This window comes from Pezoporus wallicus, unplaced genomic scaffold, assembly GCF_028554395.1.
Source record: "Pezoporus wallicus isolate ANWC-B61680 ecotype Strahan unplaced genomic scaffold, APGP_CSIRO_Pwel_v1 contig_6814, whole genome shotgun sequence".
Taxonomy (NCBI): Eukaryota; Metazoa; Chordata; class Aves; order Psittaciformes; family Psittacidae; genus Pezoporus; species Pezoporus wallicus.
Window position 1 is genome coordinate 1,848,203 of NW_026639755.1, and position 25,051 is coordinate 1,873,253.

Consider the following 25,051-nt stretch of genomic DNA (forward strand, 5'->3'; position numbering starts at 1 on the left):
CGCGTGACACTGAGTGTTGCTCATGCAGACATACCTATTGCAGTAGTCACGTTGGCTACCCCTAGCCCTAGGGCTGCACAAGCAGGTCATGGAGCACAGGGCTGTGCTTACTCGTGTTTACTCACCTTCTCCAGCCGGTTTTGCCACAGATGTGGGGTTTTTGTGCTGCCTCAGCTGCAGGCAGCGCCGGAGCCAGATGGCTTATTACCAGCGGGGCCAGCGACAGAAGATGGGCACAGGCATGGGCCAGCGGGACAGCCCATGGGCATAACGGGCTGTGGCACCGGTGTCAGGTCAGACGGGGCCGGAGGGCTGCTGGGCTGCGGCGCTGGGGTCCCGCTGCCCGCGGCTCTGGGACAGGCGGTGTTTTGGGGTGCACGGAGCCGGCGCGATGACTCCGCCCGGGCTCTCCCCGCACTGCTCTGTCCCGGGTTAGGGGCGAGCAGCCCCCGCTCCGTTAGAGGCGCTGGAGCCCGGGCAAGGAGGAGCGCGACCGGACCGGGCCGGGCCGGGCCGGGGCGCTGCGGGGCGGTGGCGAGCACGGAGCCCCGGGAGCTGCGCCCCGCTCCGCCCCGTCCCGCTCCGCTCCGCCCCGCCGGGCCGGTGAGGGAGCCGCGGCCGGTCGGAGGCAGCCGCCCGCAGGTCCGCACCCCGCGCACGGGCGCCGTCCCTAAAGGTGGGTCGGGGGCTCCGCGGGGGAGCGGGGGGCCGGCAGCGGGGGAAGGGGCTGCCCCGCTCCCCCCATCCAGCAGCGAGGCCGTGGGGCTGGGCTGTCAGAGCACGGAGGGAGCACTCCGAGGCCCCCCCCCCGCCCCGCGGTGGCGGCAAGGCCGGGGTTTGGGGCGCGCTTTGGGGATGGAGCGCTCCCCCTTTGCCGTTCGCTGGTTCGGAGGCGCCCGCAGCGCACCCCTGAGCTCGAAACGGTGGTGGGTTTTCTCTGGGAAATACCGTCCTGAAAGCCCCAGGCAGGCTGCAGGAGCGGGAGGCTGCCGGCACTTTGCAGTGGGAAAGGGGCATCTGGCAGCATGCAAACATGGGGAGTTGCAGCGATGGCTGGTTTGCTCTAAGGAAGCTGCTGCTGGGCAGGCTGCGTGCCTTGCGGAGTTTAGTCTGGGGAGAAGAAAGGTTGCAACCAATCCCGCAGTGCAACTGCTTGTTTTGGGGGGAGAGGGGCCTGGGTGCCCCGTCAGTGCTGGATCCACAGTCCTGCCCTAGCTTGCCGGGGGTGACAGGCCCCTGGGAGGCACTCCCGGACCTGACACATTTGCTCCTCTGCCGCTGGAGTTGAGCATCACGCAGCACCCAGGGGCTTGGCCACGTCTCGGGGAGGGTGGCTCATGGAGCCTTCACCCAGCCCTGGATTTTCCGCTGCCCCACAGGTGCTCTGCAGCCTGAGAGGGGCAGGGAGGAGGCCAAGGAAACCGGATCGCTGGTAACAGGGAGCTGTCAGGGTTGAGTTGCAGCTGCCGCTTCTTATGCATCCTTGATGTAGCTGCCGCATCGGGGGGCACTGCGTGTGCCTCTCCTGTTGCAAACACTGGGCTTGCACAGTTTACAACTGCTTCCCACCCAGGCTCAGTCATGCCTCCTATTCAGGAGCTGCGCCTCTCAACCCCTGAGCGAGCCTCGCTGCTGTCTGCAGGGAGCCCTGCCGGGCAGACCTTGTGGAATGCTTAGTGCGGCCCTGCCCCTTGATGGGGCTTTGCCCAGCATAGAGTTGAGGAGCAGGAGCAGGGGACCACCGGGTGCAGTCTCTGCGGTAGCCGGGAGGGGAGCAAGATGAGCTGTGGGCATCTCTGGTCCTCAGAGCCTTGAGTCAAATCTGTCTCCTAGGGGGAAATACTCCCCACTGCTCCGTCAGCGGGGCAAGGTGAAAGAGCTGCGGGGCTCTGTTCTGCCTCCTCTGTCAGGGATTGATTCCCAAAATCCCACCGAATTAAAAAGAGAAGAGGAGAGAAAAGATGCCCGTCTTGCTCGGGTCAGCAACTGTCCCCATGCTTGGGGCTGTGGGGCTCTGCAACCCGGCCATCCTATCCTGCCCATGAAAACACGGTGCACTGGTGCTGCAAAGGCTGTGAGGGGACGGTGTCTGGTTGCATGAAGGTTTCTGCCAGCTTTGGAAGGGGAGAGCTCTCGAGGGCACAGGCTCCATCTGAAATGTAACTTCATGAAAATACTCCCTCTGTGGCCTCTTCCTCCCCTGCATCTCATAGCTCGGCAGCCGACAGCTTCAGCGGGGGTGAGCTGCTGCTTTGTAATTAAGCCATACACACCTCAACCACAAGGTAGATCTCTCCTGTAAATCAAAACACTAAATCGTCAGGCTTTTTTACCTCTCATTCACGGCAGCTTTCTGAAGATGGTGCAGTTGGTTAAGAGGGGAAAAACTGCAGGCAGCGCCTTCCCATGAAGCTGTTTAGCGTGTTGCAGTTCATCAGGCAAACACCCCAAAGGCAGAGGGAGCTAATGGGTGCAAGGGATGCTAGGGCTGCCCGCAGCAGTGCCTGGGGCAGAGCTGTGTCTCTGAGCAGCGGGTTGGGGCAGATGCACAAAGCAGAAGGTAGCAGTATTTCGTGGGAACGGCCTGGGAAAAGGCAGTTTTTGAAGGAGGGCATGTCTGCGGATGGATGGAAGAAGGAGAGGATTGTATAGGCAATGGAAGCAATGTGGATGGGCAGGGACCCCAGCCTCTGAGCACGGAGATGCTGCACTAGGACACTTGTCACGGTGCCTTGAATCAGTGTCCTGGTGAGCAAGTCACACAGCTGCAGCAAGGTGTCCTGTGGCATCCTTGTCTTATGGCATCCTTGTTCTGCAGCAAGGTGCCAGCTCTCTTGGGCAGGGATGCAGGAGTGGTCCCTGTCAGGGATCCAGGTTTAACCAGCTCCGCAGCCAGGGGCTCACTGCTTACCCTACAGCAACTACCGGGGATGGCAAATTGTGGAGTGGATGCCTGAGGGTTTTCACATATCTTCTCCTTGGGTGCACCCGGCAGCATGGTGGGCAGGAGCTGTGCTTCTGTGGGCACAGGGCATGGTGGCCAAGCAGTTTTCCAGCATGGAAATGGCTGTGTGTTTCTGGAGAGGCAGCGCCTGCCTCCCCACTTTTGGGTCATCTATCACATGCCCAGAGCTTGGGATGGGAAACCTCCTGGCACAGGGCTTGGGCACAAGCAGTGAGGTTGTTCTGTGGAGGCAGAACAGCACCTATGGGTGCAGTGTCCCACTGGTAAAGGAAATGATGAATGAAGTTGTTATGGAATAATGAAAACCCAAGATTTTGCCCAAAGTGGTGAAAAACTCTGGTAGCCTCGTCCACACAGCACAGCTACGGGGGCATCCTGCACTGTGACCTCCATCCAGGGGGCAGAGGCTTGGGCATGGGAAGGGCTGGGGAGCAGCACTGCATCTCCTCAGAGCTGTGGTTGGAGCATGTCCCCTGCCCTGTTTCTGGTGGTAGAGCTGTGCCTGCTGTAGCCCCACATGGTGGGTTTGTGGCTGGCAGCAGGGATCCTGACATCTCACATTCATCGCAGGAAGGTGGACTTCCACCTGGGGGTACCAACAGTGTCACTTGCAGTTGTTGGGAAGGAGCTTTCCAAGGGGCCATGCCAAGCTGCCTGGTGCAAGTGGGGATCAGCTCAGCATGACAGGCAGTGAGGTCCCAGCTGCTGGGCTCCCAGGTGCTTCGGAGAGGCACAGACCTGGAGGTTTTCATTCATTTCATCCCCGTGCTGCTCAGCCACTGCTACAGCCAGGCAGGTGTGAGGGCTTGGGTCTTTGGGTGGCACAAAGCTGCTCAGCAGCAGCTCCAGGGATTTGGCTCACCTCCCCGTCAGCTCTGGTCATGTTCCTCTGGTCTCCTGGTATTGCCTCTCAGTTTTCCTTCCTTTGAGCATCTCCAGTCTATTCTGTCTCTATTCCTTTCACGTCTGCTATTGTACAGTAATTAAGATTGGAGAGTTAAAAGCCTTATCAGCTCCCTAGTGGGAGACGTGTGAGTCAGCTCCTTGCAGGACCGCATGGCAGTTCAAAACAGTCATGGCTTTTTGCATGGAGGTTTCTTTGAATTTAAAACATAACCCAAGGAATTGAAAGGAGCCAGGAGGGAATTTAACCTGCATTTACAAAGTTAGACTAGGGGCAGAGCTAAACGTGCCAGCTTGGTGCCATCCTCCTAAGCTGTGGGACCTACAGAGGACAGACTCATGGCTCTGGGGCAATCGGTAAGGTCGGTGTTCAGAAACTGTTGCCTTCAAGATCCTGGGAGATGCTGTCTGAAATGGAGAGGAGGCTTCAAAACTGCAGCTATCTCCAGTTAACATGAAATTCCAGGTTTCAGAGTCACCTGATGAGCTGCCCGTGCCACCAGGAGACAAAAGCATCTTGTCCTGCATCTCCTGCGTTTGCGTGCAGCAAGGTCCTGCAGCGGTGATCACCCATACCCTGGGCATGGGTCCTGAGTGGGAGCATAGCCAGGGACACTGCTTGAGTGGGAAGATGCCTCCATTTGGGCCCTGTGATTTGACCCATCTTGTCGCTGTGCCTGATGGGGATGAAGATACCTGAGAGGCCTGGAGGTGGCTCTGGCAATCCCATGAGCAAGAGCATGGCACAGTCCCTGTGAAGCAGGGTGACAGCATTGCAGCTCCCCAGTGTTCGCAGGGTTTGGGACTGTGTAATCCAGGTTTTAGGATTACATAAGCGCAGTTTCTTGGTTTTCTTTCCTTTTCCTTTCGTGTTTGCAGGGGAAAGTGACAAGGTCGATGCTGAAGCTTTAAATGTAAATTAACAATAAGCTTCAGATACACCGTGAATGTTAACTTGGGATTTTTAACTGGCCCCGGTGGGGGGTGTTGCAGTAAATCTAGCTTGGGATTTTTTTGATGGCCTTGGGGTTGGCAATATTGCAGGTTTCTCAGGTCAAACAAGAAGGGATCTTGTTGGACAAGAAGAGCAGAGGGAAAAGCAGGAACCTGTCTCAGAAGTGCCAGCGTTTTCTGAATTGCAAAACCCCATCTCGTGTCGTTCATCTCGCTGAACAGTTATCCAGAGGACTTGCTGGTTTAAGTGTGTGTGGCCTGGCATCCTGTCTAGCAGCCCACCAGAAGACCTCCATCTACCATCAGCAGTGGTAGTAACGGCACAGATGGGTGAGCCAGGGTCCTCCTGCTCCCCTCCTGAGGTGCCAGGAGCGGCTCTGCTCTCTGTGCATCGCTCCTTCCCCTCCTGCTTGTTCTCTGTCTCTCTGGCACGCAGCAAAGCTGCAGGTTGCAGCTGGCCACACAATTGTCTTCTCAACAGATGTGCTTCTCCAGATGTGCTCTGCTCTTCCCTTGCAGAGGTTTACATGTACCGTTTCTCTGCCAGGGCTGCTATGACCAGACAGGATTGGAAGGTTCATGAAAACTGATGCATTTCTGAACGCAATTGTTCTGTTGTCTGTGATGGGGCATCTTCAGTTTTCCACCAAGCTGGCACATCACCTTGTTCTTTGGGAAGAAATCTCTCTTTCAGTGCTACATCAAAAGTAACTGGTTGGGTGAAATGTTCATTCTGCCTGCTCTGGGCCCATACAGGCTGCATCCATTTTTCAGCCTCTTCAAGTTTTGGGGTTTTTTTCCTCTGTTATTTCAAAAGAAAGTTCTTGAAGGGAAGAAGAAACTTTGAGAAAGTCAAGATGTGCATGTAGACATCATCAACTGCATCTCTTTTGAGGAGTATTTATGCATTTTGCATTACCAGTTGCTCAGCAGTGGTAGGTAAGTAATCTTGAGTCTTGAAGGAGCTGAAGAAACAGGTTTTCCAGCCCTGAAGACCAACCATTAAGATGTCCACGAATTGCTTTTATCTGAATATTGGTTTTAACAGTCAGCACTTCCTTTTTACTTTAGAAGATGATGGTGCTATTATTTTTCATATGGCCCAGTCACTTGTTTCCTATCAGCTTCAGGCTTGTTGGATCATGCCCATGTGCACACCAACGCTTGGCCATGGCCATATATGAGCCACTGTGACCCAGCCAGCCAGCAGATGCAATACCACAAAGAGCAAGGGAGGCAAGGGGAGGAGAACAAGGCAAGCAGAGCTGAGTGAGCCTTTCACTTTACCGGACGTGTGGCTGCTCCCATGGTGTGTGCAGGCTGTCAGAAACCGCTCTCTCGGTGTTCCTTCGTGTCTGCTGTTTGAAAATCAAACAACAATAAACTCCACTGACAGTCGGCATCACTCTCTGGCTCCCCTCTTCCCTCTGTGATGGCCAGGCTAACAGGAGGTGTTCATGCCCTCAGCCTTTCCTCATTCTAAGAGCTGAACTTTCTTCTGAAATTACCCAAATGGAAGCCTAATGTTTCTGGAGTGAGAAACACACAAAAGGAGCACCAGAGGATGTGGAGCTGTTGAAGTGAGTCCAGAGGAGGCCATGGAGATGCTGTGAGGGCTGGAGCAGCTCTGCTCTGGAGCCAGGCTGAGAGAGCTGGGCTGGTTCAGCTTGGAGAAAAGAAGGCTCCTTAAGGGGAGACCTTAGAGCAGCCTTTCAGTACACAAAGAAAAGAAAGACAGAAAAAGGCTTTTTCCTGTGGCAGATGGTAAGAGATGACAGTTTTAAACTGAAACAGGATGGATTTGGGTTGGATGTAAAGAAGACATTTTTTACAATGAGGATGGTGAGGCTCACAGGGTGCCCGGAGAAGCTGTGGCTGCCCCATCCCTGGCAGTGTTCAAGGCCAGGCTGGATGGGCTTGGAGCAAGCTGCTCTAGTGGAAGGTGATTCTGCCCGTGGCAGGGGGTTGGAACTGGATGAGCTTTAAAGTCCTTTCCAACCCAAACCATGCTGTGATTCTGCTCCAGAAGTGATTTACCAGAACTGTTGGGTGTTTTGACCTTCAAAACAAACCCCCAAAACCCAACAAGTCTGTCCTCAAGAGACCCCACACCTTAAGCATTTGTTTTCTTACCTGTGTTGCTGTCTGTCCCCCAGTCATTGCCAACCTCACTCTGAAGGGCAGTGACCCCCCCCCCCCCTCCCCAGCACTTGTCCCCCTTGGATGCTCTCCAGGCCATGGAGCAGCATTCCTGCTGGCTGGAAATACCAGTTGCCTTGTGGCAACAGCCACACTAGTGCTTGCTTTGTTGCATACTAATGAGTGCTAATTGGCCTGGTTATCAATGTTGTGTGGGAGCCGTTAGCACCATGTCTCCAGCAGCTGTACACCTCACCTGATGGCTCAGCCTGAGCGATGAAGGGTATGGGAACCCCGAGAGCGTGGCCCTCCTTGGAGGGGGAAAAGATCACCACGGTTTGCTACAAGCTAGAAGGAGAGAGGGAGGCTTGATGGAGAGTGCTCTTGAGAAAAGCCTCTATCATGCATGTGGGTAATGTGTGATATTGTGTTTGCAGGACGTGTCGAGCTGATCTCATCGGGGGTAGTCCTGGCGCAGGCAGGACAGCATCCAGACCCACAGCACACCAGGGCTTCTGCCAGCGGAAGAGTTGCGGTTGTTGCTGCAGAGGTGGCTCTGCTCATTGTGGATGTGTGGCCTGTTGAGCTGGGACTTGTAAGTGACTTCTTTAAAGCTCAGAATCAGTTTACACCAGCTGGGAATGGCACCCGTAGCTTTTCTGGCATTTGAATCCTGATGATTATCTCCCATGAAGATCAGCGAGTTTCAGACCAGGTCCCGGTGACCACAGTTCATTTGTATTCACTCTTTCTTTGTTCAGGTAATGACGGGAGTTTTTCCAAAGGAAGGACTTGTAAGGAGAGGGGATCAAAATGTTGGGAGTAGCAGCAGGGAAGGATGGAGCGGCGGCCAGGCGCAGGCTGTGAGCACAGGGGATGCTCAGCCGGGATGCAGCCCGGAGGAACATGATATGGATATATTTTTCCCTCCTACCAGTTGTTAGGAGCAAATAGGGAATGAGCTATTACGCTTCCTCCCCAGCTGCTAACGACGGGAGACTTGCTTATGGTCGTGCACTGGAAGCTAATTAAAACCAGTGACAATGGTAATTGAGTAAGGATGCTTGAGGATAAGTATGACCTCATGTCTAAAATGGTAATGAGGCCTATTAAAATCCCCACCAAAAAGAGAAATGAAAGAGGGAACAGAGGCAAAGGTGGTGCGAGGGGAGCGGGAGCAGGCGGGGACAATACCTTGGCAGCCAGAGCGCCGGGAGGGATGGGGAGCACGGAGGTGCCAGGCTTTTAAATCTCCTTAATAAAGAGCCCGCTCCTCAGCTGGCCGGGCTGCTGCCTGGGCCACGTCAGCCAAAACACTGTGGTACGTGTGTAATTCAAGTGCCTTCCTCCCCTGCTCACCCGGGCCTGGGTGTAGGTCCCATTAAGCGACGGCAACACTTGTTGCTGTTTGTTGTTGTCTTCACTTGCTGGTTCTTTGCCTGAAGAAGTGAATGTGCCAGGAAATGGGAGCAGCTGCTGGCATAGGAGAGACCTATGGAGAGATGTCCTGAAATCACACTGGTGTGGGGTGATGGATTGCATCAGGCAATCAAGCTGCATCAGGCTTGGGGTGCCAGGTGCCATGTCCAGCTCGGACCAGCACAGCTCCTGTTTTGGGGTCCTCAGCTGGGGTGTAGGGGCCAGGGGCTGCTGTGACCCTGCTGTGTATTGCTCTGCAGGGTGGTACAGCAGGGCTTGGGATGCCACCGTGCTCCATGGGAATGCACACCCTGTGCTGACTCCCCTTGCTGCTGAGGACACCCCAAGGGACGGCGGGAGGTCGGTGCTCCCTGTCCTGGCTCTGGATGTGCACTGCATCAGTTGGGGTAAGCTCAGCTCCAGGCTGCTGGACCCTTTCTTTTCACCCTCCTGATGGGGGGGATGTGGTATACACCAAAGGCTTCCTCCTGTTGGAGAAAGCTATCCCCCGTCCTTCTGGCAGGGGCGAAGGTACAGCTGGATGACGGCTGAGGATGTGCTATGGAGCCAGGATTCAACTGCTCCCAGCTCTGCAATGGCAGCTCCAGTTTTGGCAGCCAGGAGCAGCATCAGCAGGCGCTGCAGGAGCTCTGCACTGTCACAGTGGTACGTACGGAGGCAGGGGAGCGCTCTTGGCAGGGGTTTGCTCGGCAAGGAGTGGATTTGGGTGGAGGGATAGAGAGGGGGCACAGCTGTCCAGCCACAGGCAAGCATGCTGTCACCTCCTGGGATGGCCTCCAAGACAAGCCCTGTCTAGATGACACCCAGCAGTTAGCCAGAAGGTGAGGAAGCAGCCACAACAGCCAAGTTGTGCCAAGCAGCCCTCCCATGCATTGCCCAGCATGACAGCCGCTTAGGAGTGGCCTGGGATGCTTCCTCTGCCCTTGACCTTTCCCATCCCCTGGAACTTCAAAGTGCTTTTCAAATATGAATAGAGCCAGATTTAATTAAAAGTCATCATCTATAATAAGTGGTACCTCCCCCTACCACTAAGCCAGTAGAAATGACGCTGGGATGCACTTAGTTGCAGTTGGCTCTGCATGAGGCTGCTGGATGGACCAGCAAGGCTTGGCCCGCCTGGTTCTCCACCATGTTCGGCAGGACCATGGGCCTTTAATTAGAAGACCATAAGCTGCTTGGCTCCTCTGGCTCAGGCAGCTGCCTTGCAATTAATATTCCCCCTGCTAGGGCCAGGATTTACTCAGCTCAGCAGTAAACAAAGCGCTCCATCAACTTCAAGTAGCATCAACATCCAGGGAAACAGTGGTTGAGGGGAGACAGGACGTATGTGTTTGGAAAGGAAAGGTGGAAACCACAGAGGTGTTTCTGATGCTTGGGTGGTTCCTGGGAAAAGGGTGCAGTAATGCTTTCAGCAGCGGCCAGCACTGGAAAGATGCTGCTGGTGGATGCAGCTGGGGGTGAAGTGTGGGAGCCCTGGGATGCCAAGTCTGCCCTGCTCGTCTTAGTGGCGAAAGCCAGGTGCTGCTCACGGGCTTGACCAGGCAGGACACAGAACTAGGATGGCATTACAGCCTTGTACCAGCCCTGAGCAGCCCCATCAGCTCCAGGCAGGAGGGAAGATAGTCCTGATTCTAGGTATTTCACAGCAGGTCCTGGTGTAAGGGGAGGGAGACCAACGTGGCTGACCACCTCCACTGTGTGGTGCAGTCTTCATTTCCCAGAGAGCCAGAAGACCCCCAGGGAATGGGGAGAGGAGGTGGGGAGCAGTTTGCAGGAGAGAGATGAATCCCCAGGGATCCCTTCACACTGCTGCAAAGCAGGGCTGTATCCCAGCATAACACAGCAGCAGCAGCTCTTGGCTGGCTGCGTCTCCCAGCCAGGGACTTGCCTTACCCTGAGACCAGAGCAGCTCCAGCCTGTGGGCTGGCAAGAGCCATCCGTGCTCACGTGGCAGTGACACGTTCTTGGTTTAAGAGTTATGTGTTGGCTTTAATTCTCCAGGCTGTGCCATGTTCTTGCTTACCCAGAGGAAAAGGAGCTCAGCTGGGGAAGAGGGAGACAAGGCATTGGCTTCAAATGACTGACTTCGGCCTGCAGATTTATTTCTAGCAAGGCTGGAAGCAGAAACAGCTCAGACCTTGAGGGGAGAGCTGAAAATCTGGGGCAGTGGCAGCTGTCAGGAAAACAGCCTTCTGCTATAGAAATTGCATTCAGGTGAACTGGAATACCTGAAAAACACCAGAGAAGTTAGTGAGGAGGTGTGTGACAGCTCAGTCCCCCCTCATCTTCCTTCCCCTTAAAGGGAAATTAAGTAAAAGTAATGCTTTGCTGTGTGTAAGCCAGCCCACACGTGCAGACCCTGTTAAAATGCTGGAGTATTTTAGATCCACAGCGGAAATGGGTTTCTTGTTTCACACGGGATCATTTTATCCAGCCTATGTTAATAGGGAGATAGCAGGGAGTATTTTAAATGGAGATGTAAAACCATAAGGTCGGCAGCATGCAAGGAGCGAGGTGCCTCCATCACACCTGCACTGGGAGTGTCCCTCAGAAGCCAGTTTTCAGCTGTTGTGTACCAAGGACCAGCAGGGAGAGGTGGAGCCCAGCCCAGTGTGTCACTGCCTAACACAGCTGACAAACACTGTCCCACTCCCTTCTCTGTGCCACTGGCTCCTGGTCATGTCGCACAGCTGGTTGGGTACCTGCAGTTTGTAGGGATGAGGGTGGGAGGCAAGGATGCGCTCCCCAATTCCCAAAGCAGTGCTCTACAAACTGGGGTCTTCCTCCAGAGAAAAGTGGGGAACTGTCACCTATTTTCCCCTCTCCCACAACCAGGGCTGCCTGAGGTTTCTGAGTCACTTGTATGGCTTCATTATGGATTTGGCTAGTTGGCCTTAAGATGAAGGGTCCAGGTCTGCCCTTTCCTCCTGTGCACTCAGCAAGTGGCAGAGCTTGTGTCCAGTCTACACACAGCTCACTAGCCCTGGTCTGGTTCAGTGGTGTCAGCAATGTCCTCTTCCTCCTCACTCCTTCTCCCTCCTGCAGACATCTTCTGACCGCAGTGGGAAGAGCTCCCCATCCTTCTCTGCTGCTCTTCTGGGAGTCGTGTGGACATTCCTGACTGGAGGAGTCCTGCTGGCACTCTTCTTTCTTGTCTTCACCATTCGCTTCAGGAAAAACAGGTAAGGGCTTCCCCTTCCTGCTGTGAGAGTTCCCCTGAGCTGGAGCAGTGGGGTTGGGCTCCTTCAGGACCGGGCTCTGAGCGGATGGCCAGCTAAGGGTCAGGAGGGTACAAGACTGAGGGAGCAGCACAGGGCAAGCAAGGGCAATTCCAGGGATATTGCAGCTTTCTCCGTCACACCCAGTGTTGATCACTGGTGGAAACAGTCCTGCTCAGACTGCTCCCTTCCTCCCAAAGGCAGGGAGCTGTGAACAAGAGAGTGCATGGATGCCCTTCGGTTTGGCACAGGCAGCAGTGCATGGTCTCATCCCAAAGATGCTATTCAATAAAACCATCAACAGGACTGAGCAGAAAGAGGACCCGGTCTCTTTCTCAGCTCCACAGTCCTGAGAGCATCAGTTTGAGCAGCATAGCTCCATGAACAAAGCTGTCATGCTCTCCACAGTGTGCACATGTCCTTCTGCTGTTGGGCCACTTGGGCCACAGCTTGGTGGTTGTGCATATTGGTGGGGAACATGATCCCCATTGGTAAGAGAAGCTGGTGTTGAAGTGCAGCCTTTCCTTGGTGCTATTCAGTCTGTACAAAGGATGTAAAGGATGTAAAAAGTCCTGCTCCCTGAATGCAGCATAAATCAAGCAGAAGGCTCTGCAAAACTGCCTCAGCCAGCACTTAGCCTTCCTCAGCAATTCCGGATATCTCTCCTGCCTTCTTGCCACCTTCTCCCCAGCTTCATTGGTCCCTTGGTCTCTCAACTACTTCTTCCCCCCTGAGATAAATCCCTTTTCCAAGCTTGACCTCAAAAAGCCTTTGTGCTCCATGTGCTGTTGTTTTGCACAGAGATGTGCATCTGTATGCAGGCTGGGCTGCTGCCGTTTCAGTGCTCTGGTTGAGTTAATATTCCTCTAACCACCACGCATTCAGGAAGGTCCTGCTCCTAAGGGTTTCTGTTGAGCCCTATGACCTGCATCCTGGCCTCAAGCACTTGATTTACTGAAGCAAAGTGGTGGTGGGTTTGGTGAGCATCTTAACTGATTCCCAAATTATTTAGGCCCCTGAAGATATTCCCAGAGCAAGCTGTAATGAATGTGTGTTATTTATTTGCACTGGAGCAAATAAATACTGGTCTGTCTACTGAACCTGGGAGGGCAAAGGAGGCCTTATTCAGCGTGCAGCTGAGAGGGTGAACTGATGAGTATCTTTCCCAGGGGCTGAGTCACAGCAAGGAAGGCAGGGGAAGGAGAGAGCCAGGTTGAGTCCCAGGCTCTGTGTCTGTGAGGCTGCAAGCCAGGAAGGAGCTCAAGGGTGAAGAAATGAAATGACTTAGCAGCAGAAGGGATGGAGCTACACGGGGGAATGGCAGGAGCTGCAGCTTTCACTTGATGGGCTTGCTGGAGAAGGGTAACAGGTCGAGAGAGATTGGTGGGTCGATTCTCCCCTCCCTGAGTACAGTTACAGGATTATGAGTGATGGGGTGAAATTACAGAGGGCCATCTGTAACCTGAACATTGCTGGCAGCTTCCTGCCTTTGAGGCTGTGCTGAGGGTGGAGGTATCTCCTCCAAGGAAGGAGCAGTGGGAAGAACCTGTTCCTGGAGGCATTTGTAGCTGCTGTACCCAAAGTTTACTGTTGGGGACAGTCACCCTGGCTGCTTTGGTGAGGTTTTTCCACTTCTGCTCCTTTACAGCAGAGGACAGTGGAGGAAGATGTTGGCCTTGAATCGGGGGGTGCAGAGCTGGGCGCTGTGCTGTGTGCCAGCTGCAAGGCCATGGGACATTGCTTCCCCTGGCTCTGTGCCGCGGTGGGGATGTGCGGCCACTTTATTTTGTCCATAAAGACACTGGCTTAAGCTGCCTCAGGGATGCTTTTCCGTGCCACAGAACCATGCAAGGGGTAGAGGTGCCATGGGGCAAGCCTGGTATCTGTTTGCTTTGGGAAGAAGGGATCTTGCTGTCCTATAGTAGTGGTGTAGGGCAAAATGAATGCTTTAAGGAGAGTGAAGCCCTCCTTAAAGGGGAGGATAGGATATGTCCCATGGAGCAACGGCTGAGCTTCTGGAGGAGGGAGGTGTGAAGAGCAGGGCCTGGGAGGAGACAGTGTGTCAGCATCCCTTATGGCCATCATCATCCCTGTAAGGGGACCTTCCCCCTGTGCTGCCAGGTCATGACACTCAGTAACTATCACCACCTTCCCTGCTTTGTTTCCTGGAGGATCGTGAAGATGTCCAGCCCCAATCTGAACATTGTGACCCTGCTGGGCAGTGGCTTGACTTACACTAGTGCTTACCTCTTTGGGATTCAGGAGCAGAGCCTGCCATCCGGAGACTCGGTGGAAAAGCTTATTCAGGTGAGTGAGAGGTTTGGTGGAATGGGTGCCTTCATACATGCACACATGTGCATGTACATACATGTTTGCACATGCTCTGTCTTGGCTGCAGCCTGTCACCACCTTGCTGCTGGGCACATTTGGCTTTCCATATACACAAAACACAACTGGACACTTCCCATCTGAATGGCTTTTGCTGTTCATGCAAGCCTCAGTTGCAGGCGTGATTCTTGGCTACACAGCGGATCTCGATCAAAACGCTGCCCTGTGCGATGAGCCCACGTGTGCTGGCCTGGGGCAGCCACCCTGAGAGAGAGCAGCCCCTACCACCCTGCTCAGCCACGGGGCTGAGGAGAATCAATGGAGGTGCCATTTATGGGTGCTGGTACCCTCCGTGCCCCTGCTCCTCACCAGCTGCCTGCCTCTCTGACAAGGATGAGCCTCTCACGGTGGGGAGGAGAAGGCAGCCGGCGGCATGCCTGCAGAGGAATGGAATCACAGAATAGTTAGGGTTGGAAGGGACCTTCAAAGCTCCTCTAGTGCTACCCCCCTGCAATGAGCAGGGACATCTACAACTAGATCAGGTTGCCCAGAACCACATCCAGCCTGGTCTTGAATGTCTGCAGGGATGGAGCATCCACCACCTCTCTGGGCAACCTGTGCCAGTGTTTTATGACCATCATTGTAAAGAATTCTTTCCTCACATCCAGCCTGAATCTCCCTTCTTTTAGTTTAAAACCATCACCCCTCATCCTGTCACAACAGGCCCTGCTAAAAAGCCTCTCCCCATCTTTCTCATAGACCCCTTTTAAGAACTGAAAGGCCGCAATAAGGTCTCCCCAGCGTCTTCTCCAGCTGAACACCCCCAACTCTCAGCCTTCCCTCACAGCAGAGGTGCTCCATCCCTCTGATTGTTTTTGTGTCCCTCCTCTGGACCCTCTCCAGCAGGTCCATGTCTTTCTTGTACCGAGGGCAACAAAGCTGGATGCAGGTGGGGTCTCACCAGAGCAGAGCAGAGGAGCAGTGTGTGCCTTTTCATCCATTTCACCCTATGGTCAGTGGGTGATGCGATGTGACCCTCCAGAAGGCCACAGGCACATGCGCACCCATGTTTATTACACCCCAGTGTGGGAGGGTGCGGGTGTCCCTGCGAGCTGCCCCCTCAGTCCTTCGCTCTGCCCCAGCAGGTTCGGCTCTGCCTGCTCTGCGTGGGGACCTCGCTGGTGTTCGGCCCTGTCCTGGGCAAGAGCTGGCGGCTCTACAGGGTGTTCACCCAGCGGGTGCCGGACAAGCGGGTGGTGAGTACACAGCACCCGGGAGGGGTGGGGGGACACCGGGAAGCCCCAGGCTGGTGTGGGGTAGCAGGGAACAGCAGCACGTGATGAGGATGGGTGCCACTGTCACAGCGCTGGTTTCACACCTGGCTGGGCACTGTGCATCTCTTCCTGCACGGAGAGACATGAGCAGGCAAGCAAGTGCTCTGCCAGGCTGCCTGTTCCCTGGTGGAACATCCCAGCCCCATCACCATGAGAGGGCTTGTTCTCATTCTACATTGGCCACGTGCCTTCATTGCGCTACGCACCACTGTTTGTGCCCAGGTCTGGGCTGATGGGTTTTGTGGGAGGAAAATAAAGCAGGTATCCTCACGGGCGTCTGATCTGCTCTTGAAGGAAGGGAGGGAGAGCTGGGTGCTCCTCTGCACCACTGAAGGAAGGGGATACAGCAGCTGGGAGGGAAATGGGAGCCAGCTAGGTATGAATTTGTGTGTAACAGTGCCTGTACAGCTTTTGGTGGCCGCTTTCCAACAGTGAAAAAATTAAGTCTCGGATGAAAGGTGAGATGAGAAGTGGGTACCAGCGAGCACTCCCATTCCTGAGGCACCAGGACCTGTGATAGACTTGCAAAGTTATAACCCTACCAGCTTTTTTTCCCTACTGTTTTGTTCTCTGCTTGTGATACGAGTGTAAGGAATGATGCTCTTGTTTTGGAGAGCTGTTTTCTGTCATAGCATTTACCAGGTAGCTCCAGCATCAGAGGGATGTTGGTTAGCCTGGTTAGGTCTCCAGGAGTTTTGAGTGCTTGAGACAGAGATCTTGTGGCTGACTCAGACCTGGGTGAGCCACTGGACTCCACTCTGGGAGAAGCATTAGGTTGGATGTATCCCTTGGAAGAAACAACCAGAAAGAGACCCAAGGGGATGGAGGTCATTGGTGCCCATTTGCCCCTCACGGTAGCATTTGCTTCTTGCATTGTTTGCAGATTATCAAAGACCTCCAGCTGCTGGCGATGGTGGCAGCGTTGGTGCTGGTGGATGCTGTGCTGCTCTTGACGTGGGTATTCTCTGATCCAGTCCAATGCTTCCGAAGCCTCAGTGTCTCGCTCCGGGTAAGAGGATGAGGAGAGACAGCGGAAGGTAGCCCTATGTCCTGTCTGATCTCTCTGCACTAAGTTAGTGGATGGTCGGGTGTTTGGAGGTGCTGTTTAAAAACGAAGGAAGAAGAAGCCAGAAAGCCTTCTGGGTGCTCTGGGTTGGGTTTGTGTCTGGTCTATTGCAGAGGTGAGGGTTTGCTGCAAAATTTCCAGGCCTGTGCAGGTCACCTGGGTGACAAAGGAGAGGTCCATGGCTTCTGCAGGTGCTTTAGAGAAAAGCTGAACCAGCCCTTTAGGCAGCAGAGAGCCCAAATGTTCCTTGCTTTAATCCCCCTGGCAGCACCAGCTTTGGCCATTCCTTTAGGAATTTACAGAGCAGACCTGCTGCACACCTATCTGGCCAAGGCTCTGTGCTGGCTCCCAGGCCAGGGCAGCAGCCTTCACTCCTGCCTTCCCCTTGCCTCCTAGGCGACAGAGAAAGGCATGACCTGCTCAGTGAGCCGGGTGCAGTCCTGCGCATCTCTTTATTCCGATCTTTGGCTCGTTCTCATTTTAGGGTTTAAGGTACGTGACCTCTTTATTGATTCTCCCATTGTAGCTCTCCTCTCCCAGCCTCCCAGCCTAAACTGTTCAGCAGTGTTCTTAGTTTCGCTGCCTGCCTAAGCTACATGCTTACTGCACATTCCAGCTTCTCCTGTTCATCCTGGAAGCACTCCCATCTCCAGTCCTTCCCACGTGGATGTTTTCTTGCATTCCCTTGTAAAAGCTGTTAGCCACTTTTGCCCTGCTTCACCATCTCTTTCACATCCACTGTGCCCATATTGACTGTCCAGTTCTCTCCCTGCAACTTCTCCTTGCCTCACCCATCTCCCTTCTTAAAACTTGTGTCTTACTGTTTTCTAGAGCACGCTTTTTTCCATAAGGCCTCGGGTGTTTGTCCACTGCAGAGATGCACTCTGTGGCTCAGCCCCCGAGTCCTCTGACTCCAACTCAAGGAGGTGCTGATGACAAGTGCTTGGTGCCTACCCATACAGGATGTGTATCAGCTAAATTATACCGCTGAGGTACACTTTCACTGATGTAGCTCTGCTCATGGCCATTCTTATTCCAGGAGAGTTATGTGTACTGATGTAACTATGTAGGTATAATTACGGCTGTAATTAGCTGTGGTCTCATGTGTCCCTGGGTTGGCAGAGGCTGGACGCATTTCAGAAAGCTGATGTTGACGAAGCTTGTGAGATCACAGCCTTTCTTTGGGAATGGCTCCATCTCTGCCTGCAGTACAGGCAGTTTCTTTCTGACTCAGTGTAAAACAGAATCATAGAATGGTTTGGGCTGGAAAGGACCTTAAGATCATCCAGTCCCAACCCCCTGCTGTTGACAGGGATGCCTCACACTAAACCATGTCACCCAAGGCTCTGCCCAACCTGGCCTTGAACACTGCCAGGGATGGGGCATTTACCACTTCTCTGGGCCATCTGTGCCAGTGCCTCACCACCCTCACAGTAAAGAACTTCTTCCCTATATCTAACTTGAACTTCCCCTGTTTCAGTTTGAACCCATCACCCCTTGTTCTATCGCTGCAGTCCCTTATGAAGAGTCCCTCCCCAGCATCCCTGTAGCCCATTGACCATCTACCCAAAATTGTAGGAAAAAGAACTGAAAGAGACTTTGCAAAATGGCCAAGTCCTTTTCCCCACTACACTTCATTTTAAATACATTAGTCTAGCCTGCCCTTTAAAGTCCTTGGGTGCTAGGGACTGCAGGCATTCGCTGGCCTTTGGTGCTGTGTCTTCAGCTCTCATTTTGTCCCCTGTTAGGGTTTGGACAGGTAATGCTTTCACCTACAGCTCCTACAAACTGCTTTTTTGAAATCAAACATCCCCATTGCCAGTCCCAGGTACTCTTCATTAGTGTTGTGTTGAACCTGATCCTACTACAGTTGTTTCTTTAGTGGTTTCTCTGGAGTTAATCTGGATTTACACTCATGTGAGTGTAGGCTCCATCTCTGCGTGTACATAGCACTTCTTAGCTTCCACAGCATTAATGTGCTCAGCCCTTTGTGAAACCACTCAGTTTATTATCCTGGTTTTCCTGGCCCAGAGCAATGAACAGAAATGATTGGCCAAGGACATGCCTGGAATTAGGAACAAAGTTCTCTGCTCAAGATTAAAACAAACAAACAAACAAACAACTTAGTGCTGTGCTCACTGAAAGCCCTGGTTCACGAGACAGCAGTGCTGTTGTCTGTGTCCCAGATAGGTTATGTGAATTTTAATGCGACTTTGGTGCTGGATTTTTTTCTTGCTCAGAGCTGGCTTGCCTTTGGCCACGTACTTGGAGGTGTGCCATGGTGAACACGGTTAGGATCCGGTGCGGATCCCAATGAAGCAGGGATGGGCATCAGCCTAGTTTCCAGGGAGGCACATCTTGCTACTACAACCTCCCTTGGGAATTCATGGTGCTCTCAAGCTGGGAGTCTCACCAAAGACCATGGACATGAACACTTTTTGCCTGTAAAAGTGTCCCTTCAGACCCTATTCCTGGCAGTGGCCATTGCGGTCATCAAGCAGCCACAGCATGGGGGAGTCCAGAAGGATCTACAGCACTTTTGCATTGTAGGTCACAAAGCACTGCTCGATGCCCAAATAGCAATTCAACATCTCTTAGCAAAAGGTCAACTGTTGAACTTACTGGGTAGCACAGGAGTGACGTAGGAGTCCTGTTCCCTGTGGCCTGGGTCCTTGCAGAAGCAGGGATTTTGTTAGATGGCCAGGTTGGACAGAGCCTTGGGGGCTGATGTGAGGTATCTCTGTCCATGGCAGGGGGTTGGAACTGGATGATCTTAAGGTCCTTTCCAACCCAAACCAGTCTGTGATTCTATGATTCCTAAGGCAGACCATGCCTTGCACTACAGAGACGGGCAAAAAATACTCGGCATTTCCTGACAGTATGCCCTGGGAAAGGACTAATTCATCCTGCCGGGTAGTTTAATCCCAGGCACGCTGGAAAGATGCACATGTGGGACACTGGTGGGGCACCATGACAAGGAAACCTGCTCTGAAACAAGTGCCCTGCTCCAAGGGAGAGAGGGCTTCTGTGTACAGTGCACTTCACTAGCCCCTGTCACTGCTACTAGGGTCAGGCAGGAAACAGCCAAGGGAAGGGAGAAGGATTGCACCTGGGAGTTTCCTGGATTTCTATTTAAAGAGGACCCAACTACATCCTCTTCCCTCCAGTCTAAACCTCCGCTTCTTCTGCCTTGCTTTTTCCTCCTGAACGTCCTTCTGAATCTCCTTCCTGCTCCCTCAGAGGTATGTCGTTGCTCCTTGATGGCACCGCTGCATCCCTGCAGGGATCTCTGTCTCCCGTTTGTCTTTGCTGCTCCTGCTCCATGCTGTCCAAGGAGAGGTTTTCACATCTTGCCTCTCCCAGCCATGCCCTGCTCTGTGGCATCACCTTCAGACCTGACCCTCAGCTCCTTGTGCCCCTTAGTCGGGACCCCCAGGGCCTGCCAGCACCTTCACTCCTGCCTTCCCCCCCAGCCCCACTTCTGACCCACAGCAGCACATGGGGCGTTTGCTGCAGCGTCACCACCACGCACTGAAGGGCTGCATTATAGATCAAAGAGTGTTAATTAGGATGGGGCTGAGTGTATCTGAGCTCACCGGGCTCAGCAGGACGTGGGGGTTGGCACCATCAGGCTGTAATTTTCCACACTCTGGAAACCTCTCTTTTCTGCTTCCAGAGCATCCTCCTGCTGTATGGGACCTACTTGGCCGGTCTGACCGACAACGTCAGCTCCCCGCCAGTCAACCAGTCCTTGACGCTCATCGTTGGGGTCAACCTCGTTTTCCTGGCTGCCAGCACCGTCTGCTTAGTTCACCGCTTCTTCCGTGCTTGGCACAACTTGCTGTTTGGTTTTACCTCTGGAGGCATCTTTGTGTGTACAACCACGATCAACTGCTTCATCTTTGTCCCACAGGTATGCTGTCACGTCTGTCCCACCGCCTGCCTGGAAACAGGCACGGGTTTGGACATTGAGAACTGCAGCCATGTGGCCCAAGCTGCTTATTTTTCTGCTTCTTTCCCCACGTGTCTGGGCTCACCTGCACACCTCATCCTCCGAGCCCCTCATGGCTTTGCTTCCTCAGGCAAGTCCCTTGAGTCTCCAAGAAGTGCAGGGGCATCCCAGAGGTGCTGCTTAGAAACCCATCCTGCACGAGCGTGCCAGAGGGCACACGGGGAGGCAAAGCAGCTGCTGCCCTCCTCCTCCTTTATGTGGGTATTGGGATCTGTCCTTCATACAGCTGTCTTCTCCTCATACCCCATACGTTCAGTCCCACCAAGGGCAGGGATAACACCAGGCTCTGGCCATCCAGATGGGCTCACCAGGCTCAGAGTCTTTGTGGCTGGTGGTCCCCAGGGAAGGCTGTCCCCTCTGCTCTTGGAGAAGGAAGCTGGGGTTTGGCACAAGGGAGGAGGAGGACACAGGGGTGTTTGAAGGAAGCCTTTTGTGGCGAGGTGAGGCTCTCCTGCTTCCTGTGTCCTCCAGGAGCAGCCTGGTGTCTGGTCACAACATTAGTGGGAAAAATGCTTCCATTGTTACAGGGAGAGGAAACAGTTGTTTACTCAGTTTAATGTTTGGAGGGATGTTTGGGTTCAAGGAAATGAGGTGAGAAAGGGAGGAAGAGGTAAAGCTGAAGAAAGAGCACATCTGTGTAAGAGAGGGTTTGGGGGATCTCAGGGATGTGTATAAATACTGATGGGGGTGGAGCAGGGAAGGGGGAGTCAGGCTGTTCTCTGTGATGTGGGCTGATGGGACAGGGAACGAAGGGCACAAACTGAAACACAGGAAATTCTATTTAAACATCAGAAAACCTTTTTGGTTTGGGTTTGTTTTGGTTTGTTTTTGTTCTGTGGAAGCTGCAAAGCACTGGAGCAGGTTGCCCGGAGAGGCTGTGGGGTCTCCATCCTTGGAAGTATTCAAGACCCAGCTGGGCAACCTGCTCCAGTTGGCCTTGCTTGAGCAGGGTGCTTGGACTAGATGATGTCCAGAGGTCCCCTTCTATCTCAGCTGGTGCAGTTTAACTGCAGGGTCCCAACCGACTGGATGAGCAGCCCTTGGGAGCAGGATTCAAACCTCCCCTGACAAACACCATGCCTGCTGGTGATGTTCTGTCAAGCGTGAGGTCTCTCGGAGTGAGGGCAGAAGAGCTGAGGAGCTGTGCTTGCGCTCTGCCTGCGCCATTTTTCTGCTGTAGCCTGGGGGCCTTGAGCATTTTATTTAACTTGGATCGTTTAATTCATCAGCTTATTTTTCCTAATGAGCTTGCTCTTCTATTGCTCATCAGAGATCAATAAGCAGCTGGAGCTGGGCTGCGCACAGCAGACACTAGATGAGAAAGCGGATACTGAGCATTGCTGGTTTTCAGCTTGTCACGGGTGATTCGGGGATGAGGAGGTGTGTGTGACACAGTCTTTGTTTGTCACAGAGTCAGGGACGGGGAGAAGACGGAGGGGGCTTTTAACAGCATGCTCAGGATGCAGCGCAGGCACTGACCCTCTTGTGCGTTGTGGAGCCAGGGCCAGGGTAGGGCTCGGATGGGTGGGAGGCTCCCAGTGTCACTGCCGTGTCTCTCGCTGCCCGTGTCCGCTCCTCCATCACACCCTGCCTTTGTCTTCCCCTCTCCATCCCTTTGTCTCCTTGGCGCTGGGAGCTGCGCCTGCCTCCCGCCGCGCCGGCAGGGGCTGTGCGTGCCGCTCGGATAACGCCCTCCTCTTCTCCCCAGCTCAGGCAGTGGAAAGCCTTTGAAGAAGAAAGCCAAACCACGAGCCACATGGCAAAATACTTCACCAGCCCCAGCAGGAGCTGCCGCTCGGTGTACAGCGAGGAGCAGCTCTATCAGCTCATAGGGGAGAAAAACTCCATGAAGCGGCTGCTCACCGAGGTACCGGGCTCTGTCGGCCTCCCTCAGCCTCACCGCGTTCTCCCCTTCCCTTTTGTGGGTTGAAGGCTTTAAAGGGCAATCCCCCTCTGGCTTCTTCCCTCCCGAGGGGAGGAGCTGCTTTGTTTTGTCACAGCGCTCTGCACCCCAAAGCACCAAAATGTGAGCATAACCAGGAGGGTTTCAACTTCAAAAACCAGCCACCACATGGGGAGAAGAGCAGGAGAGCCTGGTTCCCACAGCACAGTCAGAAGCGGTTAATTTAGAGGGGAGGTGCTCTGCCTCCAGCCTCCTGCTCCCTCGCCTGCACTGCACGGCCAGGAGCATCCCCAGCTCATAGAGCTGCCGGTCCCGGTGCACCCACAGGCTTCCTGCACCCACATCTGGGGGGGTTTGGGGGGGTCCTTGGGAGGACGAGGTCACACACTGCTAGTGGGGCTCTCGCAGAGCAGGGTGATGGCTTCTTGTTCTGTGCCCTCTGCCTGCCCCGTGCTTGATGCTTGACGGGGGGGGGGGTGTGTGTTTGACACAGAAAAACGCCGTGATCGAGAGCCTGCAGGAGCAAGTGAGCAGCGCCAAGGAGAAGCTGATGAGGCTGATGTCTGCGGAGAGCGGCTGCGACCCCCGAGCGATGCCGCCAGCTCCCTGCACCGGGAGCACAGGGCAGTGTGGGGATATACAGGGTGACTGCTGCCCCCCGGATGCAGAGCGGGATGGGTGGCAGCCTCCCTGCTTGCTGGGTACATCGCCTCTTTGCAGCAATGCCCAGGACCTCCAGAAACACGCGAGCCATGGGAGCCACGAGCCCGTTTGCTCTCGGGTGATGATTTTTGACAACAGGGATGAAGTGGAATGTGGCCTGGAAGATGTCCAGCAGTGCAGGACACCCATGGGACAGGGGCAGCCTTCGGAGCAGCTACTGGACCAGGACATCTCGGCTGGGGTGGCCTGGGAGTCGTCCCCCAAAGTCAGCTATGTGAGCAGTGAGAAGCTGCGGGAAATCCTGCAAGACCTGAGCCTGGATGGCAAAACCTGCAGCCCGGCATTACCTGGGGGTCTCCCGCATGGTAGCCAGGGTCCCCTAGGAGAGCAGGAAGGAATGTGGGGCACCCAGGAGGGCTACCTGGGCAGCCACACACCCTTCAGCCCCTACCTGGCGAGACGGCGGCGGAGGATCCCACTGTCCCCTGTTTCTGCCCGCTGCCATGGACACGTGTCCCCTTGTGGGGGGAAGGAGGCGAGCGTTTGGGGCTGTGGGGAGTCAACACATATCTCCCTGGGGAGGGAAGGGGACACGGCTGGCAGAGGGCTCCTGCACCCCCCAGCAGCGTCCCCTCCAGCCACCTCTGGGGAGCCCTGCCTCCAGCCAGAGGGATGGCCAGGATGGCCGGAATCCCAGGGATCTTTGTGCATCCTGCGGGAGCAGCGGCGGCGGCAGGGCACCCTAAGGGGACCTGCTGAGCCCTCCCTGCGCTCCCTGTACTATTACCCAGACTCGGACTCCAGCAGCAGCAGCAGCTCTGAGGAGATGTTCCACGGCTGCCACCGGCCCTGCTGTGAGGTCTGCTTCCAGAGCCCGCGCGGCTCCCTGGGCAGCAGCAGCACGGACACGGACACAGAGCCCAGCAGCTGCACGGGCCACCGGACACAGCACCAGAGCGGGCCCCAGCCCGTGGTGAACTTCAAAGAGGATCTGAAACCCACCTTCGTGTGATGGGGAGCAGCCCTGCCCGCAGGCAAGTGCCCTCCTTCCCCTGGAACACCACTTGTCTTCAAAGCCACGTGTGCCTCTGAAGGATGTGTTTTGTGCTGGCATCTGGGGTTGGGAATAAACCTTGCCCTGCTTAGATTGCAGTGTCAGCCCCAGCCTGGTCAGTGGTGACTGCAAACCGTGTTTGGCTGAGGGGTGGTTGGCACTGGTTTTGCCCTGGCTACTCTGGGCAGCTTCCTGCACCCCACAGATACCCAGCACCTTTGTCCGTCCTAGTGCTGGCAGTGGAAAGAAGGGCAGGGTGCCTGGGGAGAGCCCAACCTTCATCATCTCAGAGGGCTTTCTCCAGTGCAGCAGGGAAACGGCACTGTGTGCCAGAACCGTGTGTGGCTTCTTGCACACCACAGACAGATGGAGGACTCCTTCCCCCAAGGCTGGTGATGCAGAGCCTCCCACCAGCATCACAACCCACTGGAGATTGGAGACGCACGGACACCAGAAGCAGTTGCAGGCTGCTGCTCACCTGGGGTGTGCTGCTCCCTGGCAAAGCAAGGACCTCATCAGGAGGCTTTGAGGGTTGGGGTTTTTTAGCAGCATCTGAATGAGGAAACGAAGTCCGAAGGTGGTGTCCCTGGAGGTGTCTTTGCATTCTGTGTAGTTGCACAGTTGTAGGTGAGACTCTGGTCAGAGCTGAAGGGAAAGACAGGCTAGCGATCGTAAGAGAGGATCTGAAAAGGTTCTTCTTGGGTTTTCTTTATTGCCTTGTGTTTCTGCCCTTCTGTATGTGTTTGTACGGATCTGGAATGAGGTTTGTTTAAATTAATACGGTCTGCTTAATTCTTATCTTAGAAATATCAAGAACAGTAAACCCAGTGTGCTTGCTTTTTGGGGGGTATTTGTGAAGCATTTCAGCATATCGTTGCCTCCACAGAAGTTCAGGATGCTGAGACCTGACACATGGAGCATAGCAAACCCTCTGGAGAAAGGCTTTGTTAAAAGGGCAGGTGACGGAGTAATCCCAAACCCAGTTTTGAATGATGTCCTCTCCATTATCCTGTATGATGGTGAAATCCCTCACTGACAGCTCTGGCTGGGGTGAAATGCATTGACTGGGGTC

At 54.4% G+C, this 25,051-nt stretch overlaps 1 protein-coding gene across 3 annotated transcripts; it reads left to right on the forward strand.

The window, feature by feature from the left end:
• The first annotated feature begins 616 nt into the window (after window positions 1-616).
• On the forward strand, window positions 617-24,757 carry GPR156 (G protein-coupled receptor 156). Of its 3 annotated transcripts, none has more exons than XM_057416026.1 (10): window positions 617-676; window positions 8,878-9,046; window positions 11,447-11,583; window positions 13,791-13,926; window positions 15,093-15,203; window positions 16,165-16,290; window positions 16,744-16,839; window positions 20,024-20,260; window positions 22,068-22,226; window positions 22,756-24,757. In XM_057416026.1, exons 2-10 carry the CDS (start codon window positions 8,942-8,944, stop codon window positions 23,935-23,937), a joined length of 2,289 nt encoding a protein of 762 aa, XP_057272009.1. In that variant the 5' UTR covers window positions 617-676; window positions 8,878-8,941; the 3' UTR covers window positions 23,938-24,757. The 3 variants fall into 3 exon arrangements, with proteins under 3 accessions (XP_057272009.1, XP_057272011.1, XP_057272010.1); XM_057416028.1 differs by having other exon boundaries at window positions 8,904-9,046; XM_057416027.1 differs by lacking the exon at window positions 617-676 and adding an exon at window positions 8,694-8,787 and having other exon boundaries at window positions 8,904-9,046.
• The last annotated feature ends 294 nt before the right edge of the window (window positions 24,758-25,051 follow it).

Excerpts from the sequence above, each read along its gene's own strand:
- GPR156 (XM_057416026.1), top strand. The coding sequence starts at position 8,942 with ATGGAGCCAGGATTCAACTGCTCCCAGCTCTGCAATGGCAGCTCCAGT. Across the intron at positions 16,840-20,023 it reads TTCTCATTTTAGGGTTTAAG|AGCATCCTCCTGCTGTATGG; the intron begins GTACGTGACCTC and ends TTCTGCTTCCAG. Across the intron at positions 20,261-22,067 it reads GCTTCATCTTTGTCCCACAG|CTCAGGCAGTGGAAAGCCTT; the intron begins GTATGCTGTCAC and ends TCTTCTCCCCAG.